This window comes from Aricia agestis, chromosome 9 (assembly GCF_905147365.1).
Source record: "Aricia agestis chromosome 9, ilAriAges1.1, whole genome shotgun sequence".
Taxonomy (NCBI): domain Eukaryota; kingdom Metazoa; phylum Arthropoda; class Insecta; order Lepidoptera; family Lycaenidae; genus Aricia; species Aricia agestis.
In genome coordinates, this window is record NC_056414.1 from 4,789,764 (window position 1) to 4,812,623 (window position 22,860).

Sequence of the window (22,860 nt, forward strand, 5' to 3'; positions counted from 1 at the left end):
CTCATTCATAAATCATAATTGATAAAATAATTTATTCGTAAAAACAAATAAGGGAGAATAAGTATAAACTCATAAAATATATCACTTTGTTTTGTTACGTCCTGTAACAAAACAAAGTATTAATAATACTTTAAGAATTGATATTATATGTCCCTGTGATTTATCAGCGCTGAAAGAGTATTTTTTGTTGTGATTTGTATGGGCAAGAGTCCCATGAATTTCTCCATACAATTTCATTAAAAAGTAACTCTTTCAACGCTACTACTCCCACATTGAACTCTAAAAAGGACATATACGCACCCTAAAGTATTATCACTCCGTTTTGTTACAACTGTTTATTATGGTAGTATCTGTAGCGAGTTAGGCGTCAACGGTTTACAAAATGTAAAATTCTATGGTTGGTACACCAAACATAGAATTTTACATCGCAAATTACAATAAGGTGGCAACTCTTTACTAATGCGTATGCAATGTTAGGAATGTTCTATTAGGCTAGTCGTAAGTGCCACCTTTATACTACAGGTAAAATAAAAAAATAAAAACTTTCAGGCTCCGTCCAAACTTTCATTTAAAAAAATTACAGTCCATTACAAACCGGCCTAGGATTAGGGGAATAACCCAAAATCAATTATTTCCACAATAGATCGAATCCCATACATGACGTAAACATCTGCAGACTTATAAATAGTTTAGCGCTCGCGCCGACCTCAGTTATCACGATGAAGCTGATTGTGGTGGTATTGGGTCTGGTGGTGGGGGCGTTGGGGTCTCTTGGGGATGGGGAGAAGGTGGTGGAGGTGGCCCCTGTGCTGGCCCCACCCAGGGAGGGGAAGAACCACGTGACGGACCGGGCGAGACAGTTCCCGTTCCTGGTGGTTTGGTCCCACGATAAGGCGCAGCCGCAACCCAAATCGTTGCCGGTTAATCCAGAACCGGTGTATGTCCAGGTAAATAAAGATTGGATTGTATAGGAAAATGTATTCTTAGAAGTTAATAAAAAGTAAAGTCAGGTCCTAATCTGATATTAAACAGGCAAATTTGAAAATTTTATTACAACCTGAGTATTTTACTAGCAGCAGTATATTTTCAATTATAATTAATTTATTCTTTAAAATATTTTTCCTTACGAGCGCAAAAGGATTCGAATAGCAACCAAAGTCACTGGCAAGAAAAGACTAATTAAAAAGTTTGTGTTTTCTCTGAATTTCAATCATAGCCTAAATATTTCATTGCTATTTAAAAACGTTGATAATATTTTAACGGTCAAATAATACTTGTCTGCTATTTTAAACCAGTTTTGCTTAACTATACAGTCTGCTAATAATGGGTGTTTGGTTTAAAATTGTCTACAACCTGTTGGGCTATTGCCTGAGGGCTAACCTCACAAACCCCTGCTAAAGTAAATTCTCACGTTTCGTCTGTCTCTCTCATTTACCATGGCGATGAAAGAGAAAGCATGCTGGTTTGACAAACGGCTGATACGAGCATTTTGTAAAGTAGGAACATCTGTAGTGATACCAGAGTAGACAGGTGGTGATACTAAGAATAGGAGTGTACCTAAAAACAAACAACTTTGTGAATTATAGAATTTTGCAAGCTGTAGGCAAGCTTAGCCTGTAAACTCTTCGTATTGACTGTGATTCTACAACTTGCGTACTACATATCGACTCCGCTTAAGCCCAGACAACCAGAAAAAGTTAAAAACAGGAAATCGGTAGATGGAGGCTGCGAGCGAGTAATCCTCTCAGAAAATCTTAGATGCATACGTAGACGTTTACAGAAGTCTAAAGTCTGTACTGCAACAATACTTAAATTTTTAACAAATAATTCCTTATATCTGCTAGTAAGACATTCCAAAATATTAATTTATAAGACACGTTTTGTAGTAATTATTATTAACTTCAATAACGGCATTTTGTTGCAGAAACTTGAAGACCAAGTTCACAACAGGCAGAGGCGACACCTGCTGAAGAAGATCCTGGAGCATAAGTACGGTGGCCATGGTGGTGGTGGTGGTGATTCCAAAACTATCGTCATCATAAAAGATGGTAAGAAGCTAATAGAATTCATAAATGGTGGACCTACGCTATTTGGTGGGATTATGTCAAGTCAATGCTAGTGTTAATGTGATCTAAGGCCGGCCATAGACGGATACTGTAGTGCCTAGGACAAGATTTTAAATGCCCGTATAGTTGCCTAAGCACATACGCAAGTCGCACCAAACACCATAGTCGGCCTAGTCCAGAGGAATGAGCAGGTCAATACGTCTGGGACCAACCATGTGTGGGTTTCACCGTACAAGCGTCCGTATTATGTACTTGAGATCTGAAAGTGTGTCATAACTCATTGGTATACGCCTCCACCCGGGATCGAACCTGCAGCACCCTCTCGAGTGCAAACTAACGGTCTTCCCACTAGGACTCTCTGAAGATCTTCCTTGCCCCAATCTATTGAGTAAGGAAGATAATCACTGTGACACTAACGGCCGTTCCCAATATTTGATCTATCTCTGGTTTTGCCCTACTAGAGATAGGAATAGCTCACAATTGACATAAAATATATGTCTCTAATGTCTAATCTGAGCTATTCCTATCTCTAGTAGGGCAAAACCAGAGATAGATCAAATATTGGGAACGGCCGTTAAACAGTTACAGAGTCGTCTGTCTTATTGACGTTACTCGTATAATATATAAATACATATTTACTTTCAGGTGGTGGTGGCGGTCACTACGGTGGAGGTGGCAACTATGGCGGTGGCAACTACGGTGGTCATGGCAGTGGTGGCGGCGGCGGCGGCGGTGGCGGCGGCGGCGGCGGCGGGGGCGGTGGCTACGGGGGCGGATATGGCGGGGGCGGGGGTGGGGGCGGCGGCGGAGGGGGCGGTGGCTACGGCGGTGGCAGCCGTGGCTACGGTGGTGGCAATTCCGGATATGGCGGTGGCCAGGCATACGCCCAAGCCACAGCAATTGCTTATGGGTTAGTGTCATGAACTCATGACAGAAAAGACTTATTGAGTACCATCGGAGAATTTGATTTATAGGCAGTTGACGGACCAACGTCATTTGGTCGGGTTATCTCAACTTGAGGTAAATCATCATATTCTGTCGGCTGGGTTTGACCTAACGCGACCAAATTACGCAGGTCTACATTCAGCCGAATCAACTTCTCTGACAGTACTACCTACCTATATTTTTACACATTACTTGAAAATATTCTTAAACATGTTATCCTCAAACAAAATGTAAATTTTAAGTTGTCTGGCTGGAAATAACTATCACATTAATCAAAACAAACCGGATTTTAACCATGCAATTATTTTAAAATATGTTTTTTGTTTCAGAAAACGCTAAAGGAATCACGCTTTAATTAAATTCGGATTCGTTGTTGACTGTGATTAATAAGTTAGAATAATGGACTAATTTATAATTTAGTAAAATAAAGACTTAAATACGACTCACCGAAAGAAGAGAAGCAAGCCGCCATGACAGAGAAAACTTTAAAATTCGAGCGCCGAGCCACAAATTATGTGTTATTTTTAAATGCAGTTTAATTTAAAATTAGGTCATAAAAATATACTTATAAAGTCTGTACATATTTTTTGTATCAAAATAAGGAAAATAATTAAGTTTGTAATTAATATTCAAAATGTTTTTGTCGTACAAAACTCATAATTTGTAATAAGTAATTACACCTACTCAAATTCCCTATGGTACTCATAATATGCTCAGTATAGAATAAAGTTTTCTTACATTATATATTGCTTTTAATTTTCCCCTACCGAAAATCACTGTAAAATCTAAACACTGTGAATGAATTACGAGCGTTCTGAAAGTAATGTCCACCATTTTAAATTAAGTTAAGCATTTGAAATATTATTTTCTTCTTCATATCATTGAATAAAGCAGTATTTAAATATCATATTGTGCAATACGTTATAATTCCGATGTATCAATGACGTAATATTTCTCAGTAAAAATATCTTACCACCTAATAGTACTTGTAGCGTAAATCTTTGAATATATTACAAATAACTATGAAGATAATTGTAAGATAATACTCAGTTAAACCACAACATCGCATAATCTAGAAGTATCTATTAATCATGACTTGATCACCGTAACGAACCGCGCACGGTGTTATTATCCTATTACGATGTCCGTAGAAGCATGAGTCAGAGTCATTCAAAAAGTCGACAAAGAGCATATAGAATAGAGATCCTCTACATATTACACTAAGGCTGGCCGCATACGCACGTTTTCCATATTCGATTTTCTAATGTGGAATTACGATTTGAAATTTCAGGAGACTAGCGCAAACATTCGTTTTTTTCACGCGCGAACGCGCCGGCTTGCACTTGTAACGTAGGTACACGTGCGGAATTCGTTCCATTCGAACTTTCTTTCATAAAAAATACGCGTGTCACTCGGGGACTGCTGCGGTAAAGCTATTGCATAGCATATTTTCATAGTAAAAGGAGGGGAAGTAAGTTATTTTCATACAAAGGCCCCGCGCGTGGCTTGTATGTGTGCGCCATAGTATCAATGCGTCGCTAACTCGCCACGTACGGCACACAACAAAATTCGTACTCGTCCGCATTGATACTATGGCGCACACATACAAGCCGTACACGGTGCCTTTGTATGAAGATAACTTACTTCCCCTCCTTTTACTATGATATTTTTTTATTAACTTACCACCTACACGTGCGGAATTTTTCCGTTCGAACGTGTGCGCCAGTATTTTCTACTGATTACATGTATTCGGATTTCCAAATACGGAAAACGAATTCGGAAATTAAGTACCGAAAACGTGTGTGTGCGGCTAGCCTTAGCCCTAAAATTTTTTGTATTATAAAAAATGACAAGGCGAAAATTTTAAATTTCGAAGTTTTTTAAATTTATATGGCAATTTGTATGGCATCTAGGCATGGTACTTGTTGCAGCTTGTTGGACGTTGGCAAACGTAAACTAAAAATGGTCTAAATTGTAGATTGTAGGTACAATGCGAAAGTAATGTTGACTTGTTGTTGTTAACTGCAGTCAACATTTTTATAGTACCTATAAGATGCCAATCATGCCATGCCATTTTTATGGTAAAACCAAAGTAACTCGAGCGTTTATCAGCAGAAAGGCTTTGCTGCAGTAAGCCTCGCGGTGCTCTTGACTATATTCTTGACTTGAATATATTCTAAGAACTAAAATAAGGGAAAACGTAAAGTCGCTGAAACTTTAACGTTCCTAAAACTTTCAAGAAGAGAGCATATTCCTACTTAAAAGGCCGGCAACGCACCTGCAGCTCTTCTAATGTTGGGACTTGGGAGCTGTGGTTGGGAGTGTCCACGGGCGAGGGTAGCTGCTTTCCATCAGGTGACCCGCTGCTCGTTTGCCCCCTTTATTTACTCACTTACTTTTTTCTATTTATATTTAAAAATTTGGAAGTTCAATTAATCCATACTAGTATTATAAATTAACGGAGTTGCGGTCCTTATCTAGTTTCTTATAATACAACTAACTCCGCTGGCTCAGCGACCCAAAGTGGATCTTGGCCTCCAAAATGAGCCCTGTCCTGCACTACCTCCTACCAGTTACTGACTTGAAGGTCACGCAGGTCAGCCTCAACAGCATCGCTCCAGCGATACCTGGGGCGTCCAACAGGACGACGGCCTGTTGGACGGCCCTTAAACGCTCTTTTTACCCCGCGATCCTCTCTCATTCTTTCCACGTGGCCCAGCCAACGGAGTCGGTGTGCCTTTGTTTCTCCGTTTTTTTTTATGAAATAAGGGGGCAAACGAGCAAACGGGTCACCTGATGGAAAGCAACTTCCGTCGCCCATGGACACTCGCAGCATCAGAAGAGCTGCAGGTGCGTTGCCGGCCTTTTAAGAGGTAATAGGGTAATAGGGGAGGGTAGGGCAGGGAAGGGAATAGAGGAGGGTAGGGAAGGGACTAGGGTAGGGGATTGGGCCTCCGGTAAACTCACTCACTCGGCGAAACACAGCGCAAGCGCTGTTTCACGCCGGTTTTCTGTGAGAACGTAGTATTTCTCCGGTCGAGCCGGCCCATTCGTGCCGAAGCATGGCTCTCCCACGTACATTCCCGATTATATTGGGTTGGGCCACCAGTTCTTATAACGCCTTAAAAATATAAATGCAATGGCACCGATATAAACTAGATGAGCAAAAATCTAGGCATGATAATGAAAATCTCATGGAGTTGCAGGGTGCTTATTAACCGACTTCAAAAAAGGAGGTTATCAATTCGACCCGTATATATGTAATATTTCCAGAGTTGCCTAGTTTAAGAATCGATTTTATTGATCTAAATCTTGGGTACATTTTTAAATTAGAATAAAAATGTGTATGTTCAAAATTTGTTTTTATGCGTACCTAATACCTATTAGGTACTCGTAATATATTAGGTCCTTACATATGAAATTGGCGTTTTGTATGGGAGAGATATAAAGTCGATTTTTTTGTATATATTTAATTGATCATAGTATGTAGTATGTACCATTGTTTTCGATGCATTTTTGCCATCTTAAGGGTAGTTCGTTGATCCCTTTACTAAAAAAAACGGAGGGACGAGAGTCAATAAATTATTTGAATGCGGTTTGGACTACCACATCAAAGTTGAGTTTTTTTCCTTGTAGGAAGTTATCCAAATTCCGAATGGTAATCTGTCCAGGGAGTACGGGGGATGTCGCAGACATTCCAATTGCAGCTCCTCCAGTTTTGCGGCCGTCTGTTGTGCAGTGTGTAGTCTAACGTTGCCCTGAAGCAGCAATGGCCTAAAGCGATTGACCAATGACCAGCCTTGGTTGTTTGCAGTTGCTGACAATAGATATCTGCCGTAACCGTTAGGCCAGATGTTAGAAAGCTGTAGTGAACGACACCGGCACTAGTCCACCAAACACACACAAGTAACTTTAAGATTAAGTAAGATTTGGTTGATTGGCTGATTCTCCAGGGGACAGCCATTGCGACGAACGCTTCCGATTATCGTAAAGGATATGCATTTTTCTTTTGCGACACCAGTGCCATACACATTGTTAATTCTTCGAGCTGTTTCTGCAGCACTCGTGCCACAGTAGAACTTATATTCGTAAATAAAGCGTCGATATTATTTCAATTTTTCCATTGTGCGATATGAACAACTCCAAAGAAAAAAATAAAGAAAAAAAAATGAATGACTGTTTTGGATACTCAAATATGTACCAAATAAATGAATATATTTGAATTTGGAATTCTTAACCAAAGAGGATTTGAGATCAAAGTAGCCTGTACAACAAAACACCAATTTCATAATATTATGTAAGGACCTTATAAAAAAACAACATTCGATCAAACAGAAAAAGCAGATAAGTACTTATTTTAAATGTTTTGGAAATTTTCCGATCGGATTCGATAAACATGGGTTTTAGTTATAATCGTTTACGTCAGTAATCAAGAATTTTGCAGCCATCGCTAAAGCCTGCAATTATATTGTTATTGTTTCTAAAATTTACGATTCAATAATTATTGGAGACTAGAGCCTCGTTATATTTTTAAAATCTAAACTTAGAAGCTTAGAAATATGAATGATAATTAATATTATGAGCAGTAAGAAGGAAAAGAAAGAAAGAAAATATTATTTTCAATACACACAATTGTAATATTGTTACGGTACACGGTATACGGACATGTGGTGCCATCTAGCGGCAAACCAGCGAAACTGATCAGGGGACACACTACACATAAATCCCCTACTCGAAACTAGATGGCGCTAGGTGGTACATGCTGGAGCCTCCTAGAAAGTTCCCATACTTGTTTACTTGTTTACGTGAATCGGGAACTTTCTGGAATTCGTCTCGCCATATAAAAAGCCGCAGGCAGGCCCGGCGAGTCAGTTCAGTTCGAGCGATCTTCGAGGCGACAACAAGTGATCAATAGTGAGTGAACCAGTGAAACCTGCGACTTGGCTACGACCTAGGACAGTGATAGTGCTTAGTGATTGGACCTAGTGATTTGTGTTTGGGCTTAGTGCTAAGTGTTGTGACCTAGTGTTTAGTGCAGTGTTAATAAAGTCTTCAAGAGAGTCACCAGGTCTTTCTCTCCAAATCCTCGAACCCTAGCACGTAACAATATTAACAGAACAAGAGCAGTACAGCAGTACAACGAATAATTTGTAGGAAAGTGTTACCAATTTCCGGAAGTTTGATAGACTTATGAATTTATTACATGAAAGAATGCCTATGCAAATAAATTCAGGTAGAATAAAAGAAGAAAAAATTATACATTATTATGAAATACTCCTTCATAATCTCCTTCAGCACTGCTACTTTCACAGTGAACTCTATATAAGAGACGCATATACACAAATCACAATATTACACACCCAAAAGCAGTGGTATTCAACCTTTATTTCATACGGGCTACAAACACATTTTGATTTTCGCATCGCAGGCCGCAACCAATAGGGTTAAAATAACGATCTTCAAAATTAGCGATTTAAAATGGAAAAAATTTACGACTTTCATGAAGACTGCACTATTTTGCTAGTAGGCGTGAATTCCAAAATGGTTTTACGTCATGCGGGCCACTGATAAAGCCCCGGCGGTCCGCAGGTTAAGTATAGCTGCTTTGACAAACTGACTACAGTAGCACATGCCTCCAAGCCGGACACTGCTGTTTACACATTAAAATAACTCCACTCTACCAACGTAAAAACCTGTACGCCGCTAGCATAATATATGTTTTGGGATCTTCCAAGCATTATGTTATGATTAATTTTTTATTTTCAAACCTTGTTATGATGCTTTTAGTATTATACAAATGAATAATTCTTATCTGACGTTGAATACGCGTGATCGGTGAGATACATTTTAAATTTTAAAGGAAATGGCTAGGAATATCCATTTGACACTTCTAAATATATACTAGGTATTTTTCTTTGGCCTCATAAAGTGCAATATTTATAATATAAGATAATTTGACGACCTCTGTGGCTCAGTGGTGAGCGCGTTTGTAGCTCAAGCCGGGGGTCGCGGGTTCGAATCCCGCCGACGGAACAAAAAGTTTTCAATGTTCCCGGGTCTGGATGTATATATTAAATATGTGTATGATATAATAAAAATCTTAAATATATGTATAGTATAAAAGTATTAAATATATTTCCGTTGTCTGGTACCTGTAACACAAGTCCTTTAGGTACTTAGCACGGGGCCAGACTAGCGTGGTGTGAAGCGTCCATAGATATTATAAAAAAAAAAAAAAAAAAATTAAGGATCTAATCATTATTTATTCATTATGTTTATAGATAAAAAAGACACAGTAGATCATTGGCATAGTACCATCGAGGAAATTGATTCCTAGGCAGTTGACGGATCTACGTCATTTGGTCAGCTTATGTCAATTCAATGTTGGCTGCGATCGATCGGATGGGTTTGCGTTTGACTTAACGCGATCAAATTACTTAGGTCCGCCATATGCCCAGGAATCAACTTCTCTAATAGTACATCAGCTTTATGATTTTCCAGTTCTAACTTCTACCTTCAGTAACTATGGCTTAAAACCATCTTAAAACATATTATTCTTTATGACCCAATAGATATACGAAGAGGATATCGTATCTTCTAATTTTTATTTTCTTTCATAAAAAAAATATGCGTGGCACTCGGGAACTTTTTTAACTTATGCAATAATAATTCGCATACGTCTAGTCGCACGCACACAAACACCGTGCCGGAGTCTGGCAACCGCGCCGCATCGACCGGCAGGGAATGGAGGGTGTTAGGATTTGTTCGTTACGGAATTTATTGATTTGGTCGCTGCGCTCAAATCCCGCGATAAAATCTATAACAAGGGCTGCAAGTGTAAGTTTGGATAAGGAACAAAATAACGTTACTTTCAATTTTCAAACTTCTTAATGAAAATCGTGTGTGGACTATGGTCTACCCAGAACTCTGGATTTATCACCACTACCGGATTCAGCATGTCTGCACGTATTTTAGCATAGTGTTGTATGATTTAATCTCTAGTCCAGTTTTACTTGGCACTAGGATTAAGAGAGGTACCGCCATGATCTCATGTCATTGTAGATGTGCATACGAAATAAGTTACTGGTGTAGGTCTAATGAATTACTACTATCGATGTATGTTTCCAAGTTTTAAGGGTCTGTTTCACCACTTTCTGATAAAGTGCCGAATAGGCTATTCACAACTTTTTTGACAGATTCTCCATACTTGATCTGTCAAGTTAATTGGTGGATAGCCTATTCGTCACTTATGAGGAAGTGGTGAAACAGGCCCTTAGTATCCTTAACTTAACTTTCGAATGAAAGTCAATCGTAAAGCATAATAAAATTATTAATTATTATCTACATGATCATATTTTTATGCACTACATCGCTTTCATTTTTGATTTTTATATGTCGAACTATCGAACGTAACTTGACTAAGAACCCAAGTTATTCTGGATTATGAAATCCCTTTTTCCAATTACTACTAAGGCGTGAGATCAAAACTATCAAGATGTCTCTAATACTTAGAATAGGCAAGTTGAATTTGGGTAAGTATGTAAATCTATGTAGAAAGGTTGGAAAATGCAATTGTAGATATACTCACACTGTAGTGTTAGCACTCAGCATTTACATAGCATGTAGGCTGTAGGTGACGTCTTCAGGAATTACCTTTGAAATATTATCAATCAAGTTACATAGAAAGGATGCGTCTAATCAATTATGAATTTCTCAGTAACTTTATAATACGGGATAAACCGGCTCATAAATAATATTACGTATTTGATAATTGCTTTAATTTTCTATTCAGAGAGCGTCACAAAGGTGAAGCGACAGTGACGTCGATGGGCGAAAAAATGGCTCTATATATAGGTCGCGCTGCAGGTCCTGCGTTAGTTACGAACATGGAGCTACGAGGAGTGGTGTTTTTAGTTCTGGTGGTAGGGGCGTTGGGTGGGGTGGTGCAAAACCCAGCCAGGGACCACGAGACGCAAGCACATGAAGCAGAACCTGAGAATCTGGACAACAATAAGATTTTCGTTGAGGTAAACACGATTACAAATAAGGCATATACGAGTACTCAAATGTGTAGGTAATCAAAGAATCAACAAAATTTTAGGTACAAACAGACCTTAGAGTTAAGGTCACAGTTTGGGTTAAGTCCTTAGGAGTTAGGACTAGGTTTCCTATATGGTTATTTGCTCTCTAACTTCAAACCTTTTGTTTGATAAATTAGGACTCGTTTAAAAAATTGCCTTTGTTTTTTTTTTGCTTCACAAACAATCAAAATTAATTAACTTAACATTATAACGATCTTCCGATCACCAAGGTCGAATAAGTTCCATTACCAAAAAACTTGTAGGTATATAAATGTATCGAGTATTCATAAGTAAATAGACAAAAAACCTTTTGCATAAAAAAGGACTCATTTTTTGTAAAATAAATATCACCTCAAATAACTTTGACAAATGAATTTGGGTTGGTTGGCCCTATGGCACTGCAAAAACATGCGTCACGGAGATATTTAAAAAAATATATTTAGTGTACTATTTTTCTAATTTAATATTCAAAAATCATTCCTGTCATCATAGTAGAAATCCTTAAAGAAAATATAGGATTCTAAGGCAACATTAGACCTTGAAGTGCCGGACAATAATAATTGTATTATTTTAAAAATCCTTGTCTAATGAAACTATATCAATTAAATTTAATCATCCCTATAGAATGATCGAGATGAGTCAAATCACTAGTTAATTTATCATTATCATCAGTTCATTAGTTTCCTATTCATTGTGACATCATTAGTTGCGATGACACTAGCTATAGGTAATAGGTATATTATTCAATTATAATCACTTATTATGTATGCAGGATGTATGTATGCAGAATTCGTTAATGATCATTTTATGGAAACAAGCTAAAAATACACTTCTAGTAACTAAATAATAAATAATTAAATAATAAATGTTTATTTCCAACTTAAATAACAATAATTGAGTAGAATGTATCAGGTGACTAGGCTCTTCCATCGCTAGTAATACAAGACTTTTATCAACTTTTATAAAAGATACTTACATACTAAACTAGCTAGTAACTAGCGAGTTTTGTTTTAAAACCACTTTGAAAAATTATAAAGACGTAGTTCGGCTTTTGTTTATTCTACCATTAACTAATATAATACTAAATCCTAACAATTTTATACAGAAACCAGAAGACCAAGAAATCAAGTCGCACGATGCTAGGCAAAAGCGTCACCTATCCAAGATACTAGGAGGCGGTCTTTCCTTCGGCATCGGGGGCGGTTTAGGTTTAGGCGGGGGACTCGGCTTTGGAGGAGGCTACGGAGGAGGAGGTTATGGAGGCGGAAGTGGTTACGGAGGCGGAAGTAGCTACGGAGGCGGCAGCGGATACGGAGGCGGCAGCGGATACGGAGGCGGAAGTGGTTACGGAGGTGGAGGCGGTTACGGAGGCGGAAGTGGACAAGTTTACGAGGAGCCTACCAAAGTCGTGGTCGTGAAAGTTGTTAAAGAACATGGTAAGTTGCATATTTATCTAATTTTTATAAAATGTGCAAAAGAAGGCTTAAGAATCTTGAAATGAATATCCAAAATTGACCCTTGAAGAACACTTATCTTTAATCGGAATCTAAATAGTGGTTAACGCAATCTAAGGCTTTAAAGTAAATGAACAATATACAAAAACATTAAAATAATACCACAAACTTAATCGCTTAAGTATTCAATAAAATCAATCTTATTAATCTTCTTTCACAGGTGGTTATGAAGGAGGAGGAGGAGGTTACGGAGGAGGTTACGGAGGCGGTTACGGACATGGTGGTGGAAACTACGAAGGAGGTTACAACAGCGGTTCCCAAGGACATGGCGGACACGGACACAACGGTGGAAACGGCGGAGGATATGGGGGAGGTTTGGGTGGAGGTTTTGGATTTGGGGGCGGAGGCGGAGGCGGAGGCGGCGGTGGTGGGGGCGGAGGCGGCGGGGGCGGAGGCGGCGGCGGATACGGCAACAGTGGCCACGGAAACAATGCCGTACACGAAGACTTTGGCAATAGCGGCTACGGCAATAACCATAACAGCGGTGAATATGGCAACGGCGGAGGATATGGCAATAGCAACGCATACGCCAACAGCGACGCACACGCCAGCAGCTATGGAAACAGCGGAGGGAATGGTGGTAACGGATGTGGAGTATGTGGAGGAAATGGAGGAAATGGTGGGGGAAGCAGCCACGCCACAGCCTCGGCTTCAGCGAGTGCTTCTGCACACTCAGAATCTTACGGGTAAGATTATTAACTATCAAATATTAATTTTAAGACACATGTAGAGGAATACTAGGTAATCTGAATGAATTGAATTTTAATTAATTGTTTATTGACTTCAGAAATTATTTAAACTAACGCTCATTTAACTCTTCAAATGGCAACTATAGACCTCAACAGAGCTATAAATATATACAGGGTGTTAGGTTTAACAAAAGCGTCTTCATACCCATATACAAATTGCCCGGATCGGCAATTTGTATAGGTATGAAAACGGCATTTTTTTTAGTTCCCAGCATCGTTCTTATAGAAACAGATGTTCATTTTGACGGGCTCATTTGATGATTTTAAGGATAACGGTGTTAAACCTAACACCTTGTATATGTATTTACGACTATAAAAGTTATGATTTAAAAGAAGTAAATCAATTTTTATGGCAAAAACATTAATAAAATATGTTAATTCGATAACAGACGTCTATGGAATTTCGCGCTTACGTGTTTTTCTTTTGTTTCCAGGTACGGAAAGCGTTAAACATCAACTTTGTGCGAAGTCAGACTAGACCTAATTGAGATTAGAACTAAGTAATGCCAAATAGGAGGGCTTTCAGCAATTGAAAATCTGCGTCTGCCTATAGAATTCAAGGGAATTTTTAAATTCAATTTTAGAATTACTTTTGGCACGTTGATGCTATAATAAAAAGACTGATGCTGGCTTGATTAATAAGGAGATAGGAAAAAGACAATTCTAAATTTGAATTTAATGATCCCTTGGACATTTGAACGTGATTTAAAAATGTACATTAGAATTACTGCGATTTAGGTAAAGCTTTTAAAAAGAGTGCCATGAACGTAGTTGACATTATTTTAATGATAATCATATTTTAAGTGATGGATGAGCATTAAGTTATTGGATGTATAAGTAATATGAATCGTGAGCTACGAATAATAAAAACTATCGAGAGTGTGTTTTTCTTTTATATATTATTTAATAAGTGACGACGTTATAGAAATAAAACAAGTTTTTTTAGAATATTTGTGTTTTGTTTCCTTATTATAATATAGTTTATACTACTGTTAAGTGCTAGGTAGTCTTAAGCCATTAATAAGAATGACATAATATTAAGTATAAAAAACTCATTATAATATTAAGAAGTGAGGACCAGTCACAAGTTTTTGTATAAGTAATAATAGCCAAAGAAGTTGTAATTGCATTACGCAGAACATCAATAGTATGTAATTGCAATGGATCATCATTATCATTATCTATCATTACAATTCTATATCCCTTAAGACTACGGCACTTCTAAGCACTGATATTTCCAGGGGTTTGGAGATTCCAAAAGTGTAATATAATTCTAAGCACTGCCGTAAATAGGGCGGTGCCACCGGTACCCAGGCACAGGGCGTAGACTCTGGGGGGCGCAAGAATGGCCAGACCAGACAGATCCTTATTTTTGGAATTGCTCCCGATAAGTTCCCGCTGCGCCCCAGAGATGTTTCCCAATGTATTAAAAAATATCCACAGCCGAACATATAACCTCCACCTTTTTAGAAGTCGGTAAAAAACAAAGGTGCAGTTATATATAAGCTCGCACAGGGCGCAAAAAAGGCTATTTACGGCACTGATTCTAAATATTATAGTTACAAATTTTACCATACTTACACAAAATTATCGTAGACACTTGCCACAATATTATCCAGCTCTAACATTGAGTGAATCGGTGTGAGTTGAATATGTATCCTGATAATGATGATGGTAAAAATTTACCTAGGCCCAGAGTAGTCCCAGAGTCATCAAATTTTAGAGAAAACGACATGGTTTCCCAAAACAAAAACATGAAGAGTGAAGACTATTGAGATTGGACTACTTTTTGGAATCTACTAACGATACTTCAGAAAAGCTAATAAGTTTTAGTTTCTGTCAATTTTAATTATATATCCATTTTGAACCGGCTTATGCAGGACGAATGCCTTTAGATAAGTGCATTATAGATGCCTTGTTTTCCTCGAACACAATTATCTTCGATTACAGGTAATAATAATAAAGAATCTGCTGCCTTTTTTCTTGGGTCGATGTCAACTGCCAAGAGTCAAGACTAATCTATCAGACGAATAAAAATTATGGGTAAGAACATCCTTGCAGCAGCTGTTGATGTTTAAATTGTTGTTATTTATTACACCAATAAAAACATAATCAGTTCTTGTAATGCTACAATCTGGGCATATAAGTTAATATGTGGCACTATTAATTATATTTAATGCTTATTTAATTATACCTAAGTAATGATTCTTGTAGAATGAAACGGATGTTCCGAATCGTTAGCTTTTCCTAACAATAGGCTTTAGTATTTTAACCAAGATAATAATGTACTATTTTCCACAGTGATATTATAATTGCGAATGTGTGTCTGTTTGTTACCTCTTCACGACCAAACCATTGAACCGATTTTGTTTAAATTTGGTATGGAGATACTTTGAGTGGGACTCAGAAAGCATATAGGATACTTTTTAGGGTTCCGTAGTCAACAAGGAACCCTTATAGTTTCGGTCTGTACGTCCGTCTGTCTGTCCGTCTGTCCATCTGTCTGTCCGCGGTTTTGCTCAGAGACTATAAGACCTACAAAGCTGTAATTTGGCATGAAGAGCTCACCTGACTCTAAAAATCAAACATCGTCCTTCTCTCTTCACACTCACGCCCGTCTTTCGTATGCCAGGTGAAAAAGGACGGCGCGGAATCATCGCCAAGTTAGTTTTACTTGAATAAAAGACGAACTATAATGATTATGAAAAAAGTGTTTTGAGCAAATTTAGGTTTTATCAATACCTTTTTAGATATTAAAAAATATTAAAGAAAAGACTGCAAACTTCGAAGATCCAAGCAAAAATGTGTCTAAAACAAGGTTTTTTTTAAAAAATAAACAAGAGCATTTAATCTTTATGAGTATTCACCCCATCGAGTGGGGTGTCGTTGGATATATTTTTTAAATATTATGAGTATTCATAGATCATTTTCCAATATAGGGATCCGTTTGTGGAATATTAAGTTTTAAAGTGGAAAAAATCGTTAGAGTCCAGTGTCCCCCCCTTCTACCAGCTAAACGGTTGCTTCTGGAAATGTGAAAAAATTCACGGGAGTAGGAAATATGCTGAATTTAAAAGGAAAACTATCACGGCTAAGAAGACTTTATAAGTTTTTGAGTTATAGTCGTTCAACTAAAAAAATGTATTCGGCGAAGTATAAAGGAACTTTTCGTTCAAATTCCCTTGAACGTAACTGAGATGATGTTGTTAGTAGTAAAACACGTGTACTTACATTCATTGACCATACAAAAATTATCAAAAACTAGCGGTACTACGGAACCCTATATTGCGCGTGGCCCGATACGCACTTGGCTGGTTTTTTTTAATGTACGGTTTCTTTGGCGCAACGGAGTTGCGGGCGACATCTAGGCTTTCTCAAACTTATTTCAGTTGTAAATTATGGATCCAGCGGGACTAAAATGGTCACATTTAGCAATTCCTCTCAATCAATTCAGCAAATGAATTGTCAAAACTGTCAAACTGACAAATGTCAAATCAGTACAAAAATACAGAATTGCAAGCAGAGTTGCATTTTGCGATTTTAGAAAAATGAATCATATTATGATTCATATCATGATTTTTCAAAGCGACCATTTTAGCCCCGCTGACCATGATTCTTCCCTGAGAAGTCAGACCTCAACCTACACGGAGATCGTTTTTAACACACCTCCTTCATAACAAGGCAGATGTATTTTTTACTGCATTGTTTTCCTATTCACGTTCAGGTAAAAACTGATGACGAACGAGGAAATTGTAAACTGTAATTTGTTATTGATCGATTTACGTTATAATATCATATTGATGCTTCTTTATAATTATTGATTCTGGTTTCTGATTTGATACTTAAATAAGTCGATTCGAGGAATCACAATTCGCGTAAAATCTTAAGAGTATATATATATTTTTTTTTTCATGAAATAAGGGGGCAAACGAGCAAACGGGTCACCTGATGGAAAGCAACTTCCGTCGCCCATGGACACTCGCAGAATCAGAAGAGCTGCGCGTTGCCGGCCTTTTAAGAGGGAATAGGGTAATAGGGGAGGGTAGGGAAGGGAAGGGAATAGGGGAGGGTAGGAAAGGGAATAGGGTAGGGGATTGGGCCTCCGGTAAACTCACTCACTCGGCGAAACACAGCGCAAGCGCTGTTTCACGCCGGTTTTCTGTGAGAACGTGGTATTTATCCGGTCGAGCCAGCCCATTCGTGCCGAAGCATGGCTCTCCCACGTATAGCATGGCTCTCCCACGTATTACAGAGCACTTATTAATGTGTCTAAACATTTCACCAACGTATATAGTATCCACCTAAATCCTTAGTGCTTAAGCACAGCTTTTAGGTTAAGGTTAAGGTTGTGGCGGTACCCACAATAATTGGCCTACCACCTTGTTGGTTCCCATACACGGTCTGTGTATCATTGTGCATGGACTGAATTAGATTAGATATTCCTTTTTTAATCACAGAAGTCATATAAGTATAAAAATTTAACAAGATTAATTACATTTATATTGTTAAATTTTTAATTACGAGTATAACTGTATTTTATATACGTAAAGTGTAACAAAATATTGATTTATTATATATTAATTACTAGTTTTACTAGTCGTAAATAATAACAATCCAACGCGTTTACGTATTAGAAACCCAATTTTTAAAATCTCTCGTGAGATTTGGGGCGGGGGGTAGGGGTGTAGTGGGAGTCAAAAAATTAAAAAAAAACAGCTCTTGTAGACTTATCGTTAAATATGGCGTCCATTAACCAAAGATTTGACATTTTGCGTTGTAGTTAAAGTTATAGTTATAGTAAGTTGGCGTATACCCTTACTTAAATCGTTAATTTCATGAAGAATAAAATATGTAAGTAGTTTTGTCAAAATTCTCATTTAATGAATGTTAAGTAGTAAGTAAGTATCTCTGTGTGTATGTACGTACCTACTGTGTGCGTTAAGAGGAGTCCACACCGCCCTTCTTTCCATACAAACGTTGTCCCCTGTTTCCTCCCTGGATAATGCTAGTAGAGTTATAATTTTTTTCCTGAATATCTACGGCCACTAATACAATGTCCCTATGTTTTCTTTTTTTTCATAATTTAATTATTAAATAAGATATGAACATTCAAAAACCCAAAAAAATAGCCAGATTTTCCGCTGTGTTCAAACATCCAGAAAACAGATTTTGCTAGATTATACAAAAAAAATAAAACATAGGAACACAGCTCAAGCCATTCTTTAATCTTTAATGAAAAAAGTACTTAAATCGGTTAAGTTTTGGAGAAGGAATCAGGGGACAACGAATCGTTGATTTTCTGGATTTTCTGCAGTTGTCTCTATGTTCTGCGTTGAGGTAAGGGAGACAGCTATAGATATTACACGTAGTTTTTTTTCATTTCTCTAGCCCCTGGTGTATCCTCTTAAAATTATACCTATGCTCTGTTGCTTGCGAAGTGATGATCGACGGCTATGAAATACAAGTCATTAATTTTTTTAACAAAAGCCATTGTCTGGTCACAGAAAAGTCATAGGTTTTTCCGCAAAACTTCCCACTTTTCCAGCGGATTTTCCGGAAAGTTTTTAGACAAAAAACTTTTTTCGAGCTGCCACAGCTAATTTACAATCTACGGTATTATACATTAGTTAATTTTTAATTATGTATTTTTTTAGTATCCCCTATTACTCGAAGATCGTAGAATATCTTTCTTAAAAACCTAAGTTCAAATGGAAAATCTTGCATTTATAATCAACCACTAGCTATTTGACCGAGCTTCGCTCGGTATGGATATTTTTTTAACTCTAGTCTCTGGAACTCAGCTGATCTCAGACTGGCCGTGTAAGCATTGTCTAATAGTATCAGATTCAATAAAAAAAACTATAAACAGTATACAAAACAGTATATTACGTCTAAAATGTCTTCGCCTATGTACAGAACTATTTCCTTAATTTTTAAAAGTCAGTTAAAATAAAATTAAAGCAATATTTCTTTTTGTATTTGTGCAATTTCCAGTGCAAGTTTATTTTATCTTTTGAAGCAAAACATTGGAATTACCAAATTACTTTTGAGTTTTGACATAAAGCGATAGCGAGTGACCTCTCGTCAAACGATTGTATATTACGCACTCAAGTTATTTGCTTGATCTATTTGGATGATAACAAAACGCATAATACCCAATCATAGTCGAAATTTAAAAAATAAACGAGATCGAAACTGTGGAAACTATTATCTCGAAAATGTCTAAGAAACATTAATATCTGCTTATGGATAGGTGTAAAACATGATAATATTGTTTGTCCCTTTTTGACTTTCTCAACCATAGTGATAACTGATATAAGCAGGGCGAGCGAAGCGAGCCCTAGTATATCCCATATCCTGAGCACTTTACGGAAAAACCATAGTAATTTTTATTTATATTATGTAGATGTGTTATCATCGGTCAGACAAGGTTTGGTTACTATTAAAATATAAAAAACTGCCTTAAAGATTATTACCATGCAGGAAAACGACACGAGCCCTCATAAATCTGTGCTTTTAGCTAGTACACCAGTGAAGCTGAGGTTAAGTTAATAATAAAAGTAAAAAAATGCCTGTTCCTTTAACATAGCTAGATGGCTGATAAGACTTTGCTACTTTATATGTATAGGACATAGGTACTTATAATTACATTTTAAAGGTAAAAGCTTGTAATTTCGTATAATATGTTACTATAAAAACTCGAACTTCGGTAAATCTTAAGATTTGAGTGTAAATCTTAGAATTTACCGACACGAGTTGGTAAATGTAAGTATTTATAAAAATACGACGATATTTTCGAACATTGACCATTACAATTCGGTATATTATGTTAGTTTTTACTACTGTCAACTGGTAAATGTTGGTTTTAGGAATAAAACGATGAGTAATTCTTAATTTATTTTTATTAAACAAAACAGGTAGGTACATATTATTATGTCCTTATAGTTATTAATTATTATATTATACGATAGTAATAAGTAATACTAACGCATTTAAACTATTTTCATACAACATACAACATCTCTGAATATCTCATTCGCCGGCCCATTCGTGCCAAAGCATGGCTCTTCCACGGTTTATACCACTTTATTATTATTAAAAGCATTAAGCAGCCTGCAGTGTCCTACTGCTGAGTGCTGGGCAATACTACTTTAATATTTTTTTATAATATCAAAATATAATAAAGATTTAAGAGGGCCTTCAATACAAAAAACACAATTTCTGGGCTGTTTTTGCTCTATAACAGTACGGAACCCTTCGTGCGCGAGTCCGACTCGTACTTGGCCTTTTTTTCAACATATACCGTGCCATTTACGTAAATCTATTCAACTTTTCAACTTTTTTTCAACATATACCGTGCCATTTACGTAAATCTATTCAACTTTTTACCTAAGTTTTTTTCAAAATTTAGCTTCCATTTAAATAGGACATAATATTACAGCAATGTTTTAACGAAAGAGGGAACACCAGTACAAATAGTAAACAAAAAATTTTGTTTGATAAATATTTTAACGTTTCTGTCAATATTGCTATTATTTAATATTTACTGATCTGTTAGTAGCGCCTTTTGCTCCGACCTTTGCTTAGTATCCCCTATTACTTGAAGATCGTAGAATATCTTTCTTAAAAACCTAAGTTCGAATGGAAAATCTTGCATTTATAATCAACCACTAGCTATTTGACCGAGCTTTGCTCGGTATTCGATAAAACACGAATAAAAGGACATTTTCTAAAAATGATTCCTTGTTAAATAGATCGATTTATCGCCCCCGAAACCCCCTATATAAGTACTAAATTTCATGAAAATCGTTGGAGCCGATTCCGAGATTCCAATTATATATATATATATATATATATATATATATATATATATATATATATATATATGTATATATATATATATATATATATATATATATACAAGAATTGCTCGTTTAAATATATAAGATAAGATATAAATTGACATTTCTTGAAGATTATCTAACTTATTTACAATTCTACGTTAAACTAACATAAATCTATGTCAGTAAAGATGGTAGAAAGCATTCGTCTGGTATTGGCAGACTTTCACATGCTTTCAATACAGCCTAGTTAATATTAACGACAGAGAGCACCCGTTTTGCCTTTTATTACTCTATTATAGCTGCAGTTGAAAGTAGTAAAAGATTTATTGGCACTATATTTTAAAGTCTATTACATAAAGCTTTAGAAGATAATAGATTACATCATAAAACAATGGAGGTAAGTATTAATAAACTCTATAATAGAAAACTCTAGTACATAATAATTTAATCATTGGTAGGCCCCACTATAGTTTCGTTCGACGTTCAAAAAGAGTACCTATCATATTATGTTTAATGTATAACTCTGATTAAACATTGATTATTATTATTAATACAGGTAAATATTTGTTGGTAGGTAACAAAACTACATAATAATTAATATTTCAATTTCAACCCCTAGTGGTGGTTAATTATTTTAAGAAATATCATAAAATAATTATCGGCTGCTTTCCTATCAGTCTTTTAAAGAAGATGTATTTTGTTTCCTTGGAATTGCTAGCTCAAACAAGTTATAAATAGCAAAATAGCAACTGTTAGAGAGCATAACCTTAGCTACAAAATCATAAGGCGTATCACAGGTAGAGCTAAGCTAAAAATTGTAGTTCATATTAGGTTGGGGAAAAAGTTTCTTCGCATTTTATATATAAAAATTCAAAAGGTTTTTTTTAAAGTTTATGTACAATTGACTAAAGTATATAGGTGCCATTTTGTTCGATATCTTTTTGCCATCTTGTTGGTATATCATTGCTATAAAAATGTTGGGGCTTCTGATGAAAAAACTGCGACAAGTGGTTTTGGCAGTCCTCTTGTGATGTCAACCTGACACTGCTAAAGGAATTCTGCAGCGACCCAAACAGGTGGAAATCTGAAGGTGCAAGGTCAGGACTCAGGACTATACGGCGGGCTATTTTGCTGAGTGGCTAAAGATGTGTGAGGTCTAGCGTGTATATTCTATACTTGTGACTTATAATTTATCATTGACAAGACAATTTACACTACACGCTAGTCAAGCGTGAAGTGTAAATTGTCTTTTCAAAATCATCGTGCCCTACCATGGTAAATTAATGGCCAAAAAATGTATTAGCTCTACCTTTGTGAACAGTAAATACTTAATGCTTTTCGGTTCTTTTCCCCGTTTACGTATTCTTAAACGTATTCTATAATACATTGTAACATCAGAAACTAGATAATATTTTGCATTTTTTTACAAAAATTTGTTTTCCGAAAACCATATATGTTTCTATGAAAACCATGCTATGTCCTTTACCGTGATAATAATACTTTAAGTCCCTTGCCAAATTCCGTAATTTCAAAGTAGAACCGAATTCAAAATAATGTAAAATAACGTAAAGGTAACAGACGGACACTCGATTACTGTAATAAAGTTAGGCATTTCTTTGTTTATCTTATTCGCATAGAAAGTAAAGTTGCATCGAGCCAAG

At 36.7% G+C, this 22,860-nt stretch overlaps 2 protein-coding genes across 2 annotated transcripts; both read left to right on the forward strand.

Moving 5' to 3' along the window:
* Positions 1–704: 704 nt before the first annotated feature.
* Positions 705–3,481, forward strand: LOC121730328 (glycine-rich cell wall structural protein 1.8-like). The gene is made up of 4 exons (XM_042119329.1): positions 705–947; positions 1,925–2,048; positions 2,712–2,976; positions 3,341–3,481. The coding sequence occupies exons 1-4, from the start codon at positions 720–722 to the stop codon at positions 3,348–3,350; spliced, it is 627 nt and encodes a 208-aa protein (XP_041975263.1). The 5' UTR covers positions 705–719; the 3' UTR covers positions 3,351–3,481.
* Positions 3,482–10,876: 7,395 nt separating this feature from the next.
* Positions 10,877–14,237, forward strand: LOC121730327 (glycine-rich protein 23-like). The gene is made up of 4 exons (XM_042119328.1): positions 10,877–11,038; positions 12,198–12,528; positions 12,767–13,292; positions 13,790–14,237. Exons 1-4 carry the CDS (start codon positions 10,898–10,900, stop codon positions 13,803–13,805), a joined length of 1,014 nt encoding a protein of 337 aa, XP_041975262.1. The 5' UTR covers positions 10,877–10,897; the 3' UTR covers positions 13,806–14,237.
* The last annotated feature ends 8,623 nt before the right edge of the window (positions 14,238–22,860 follow it).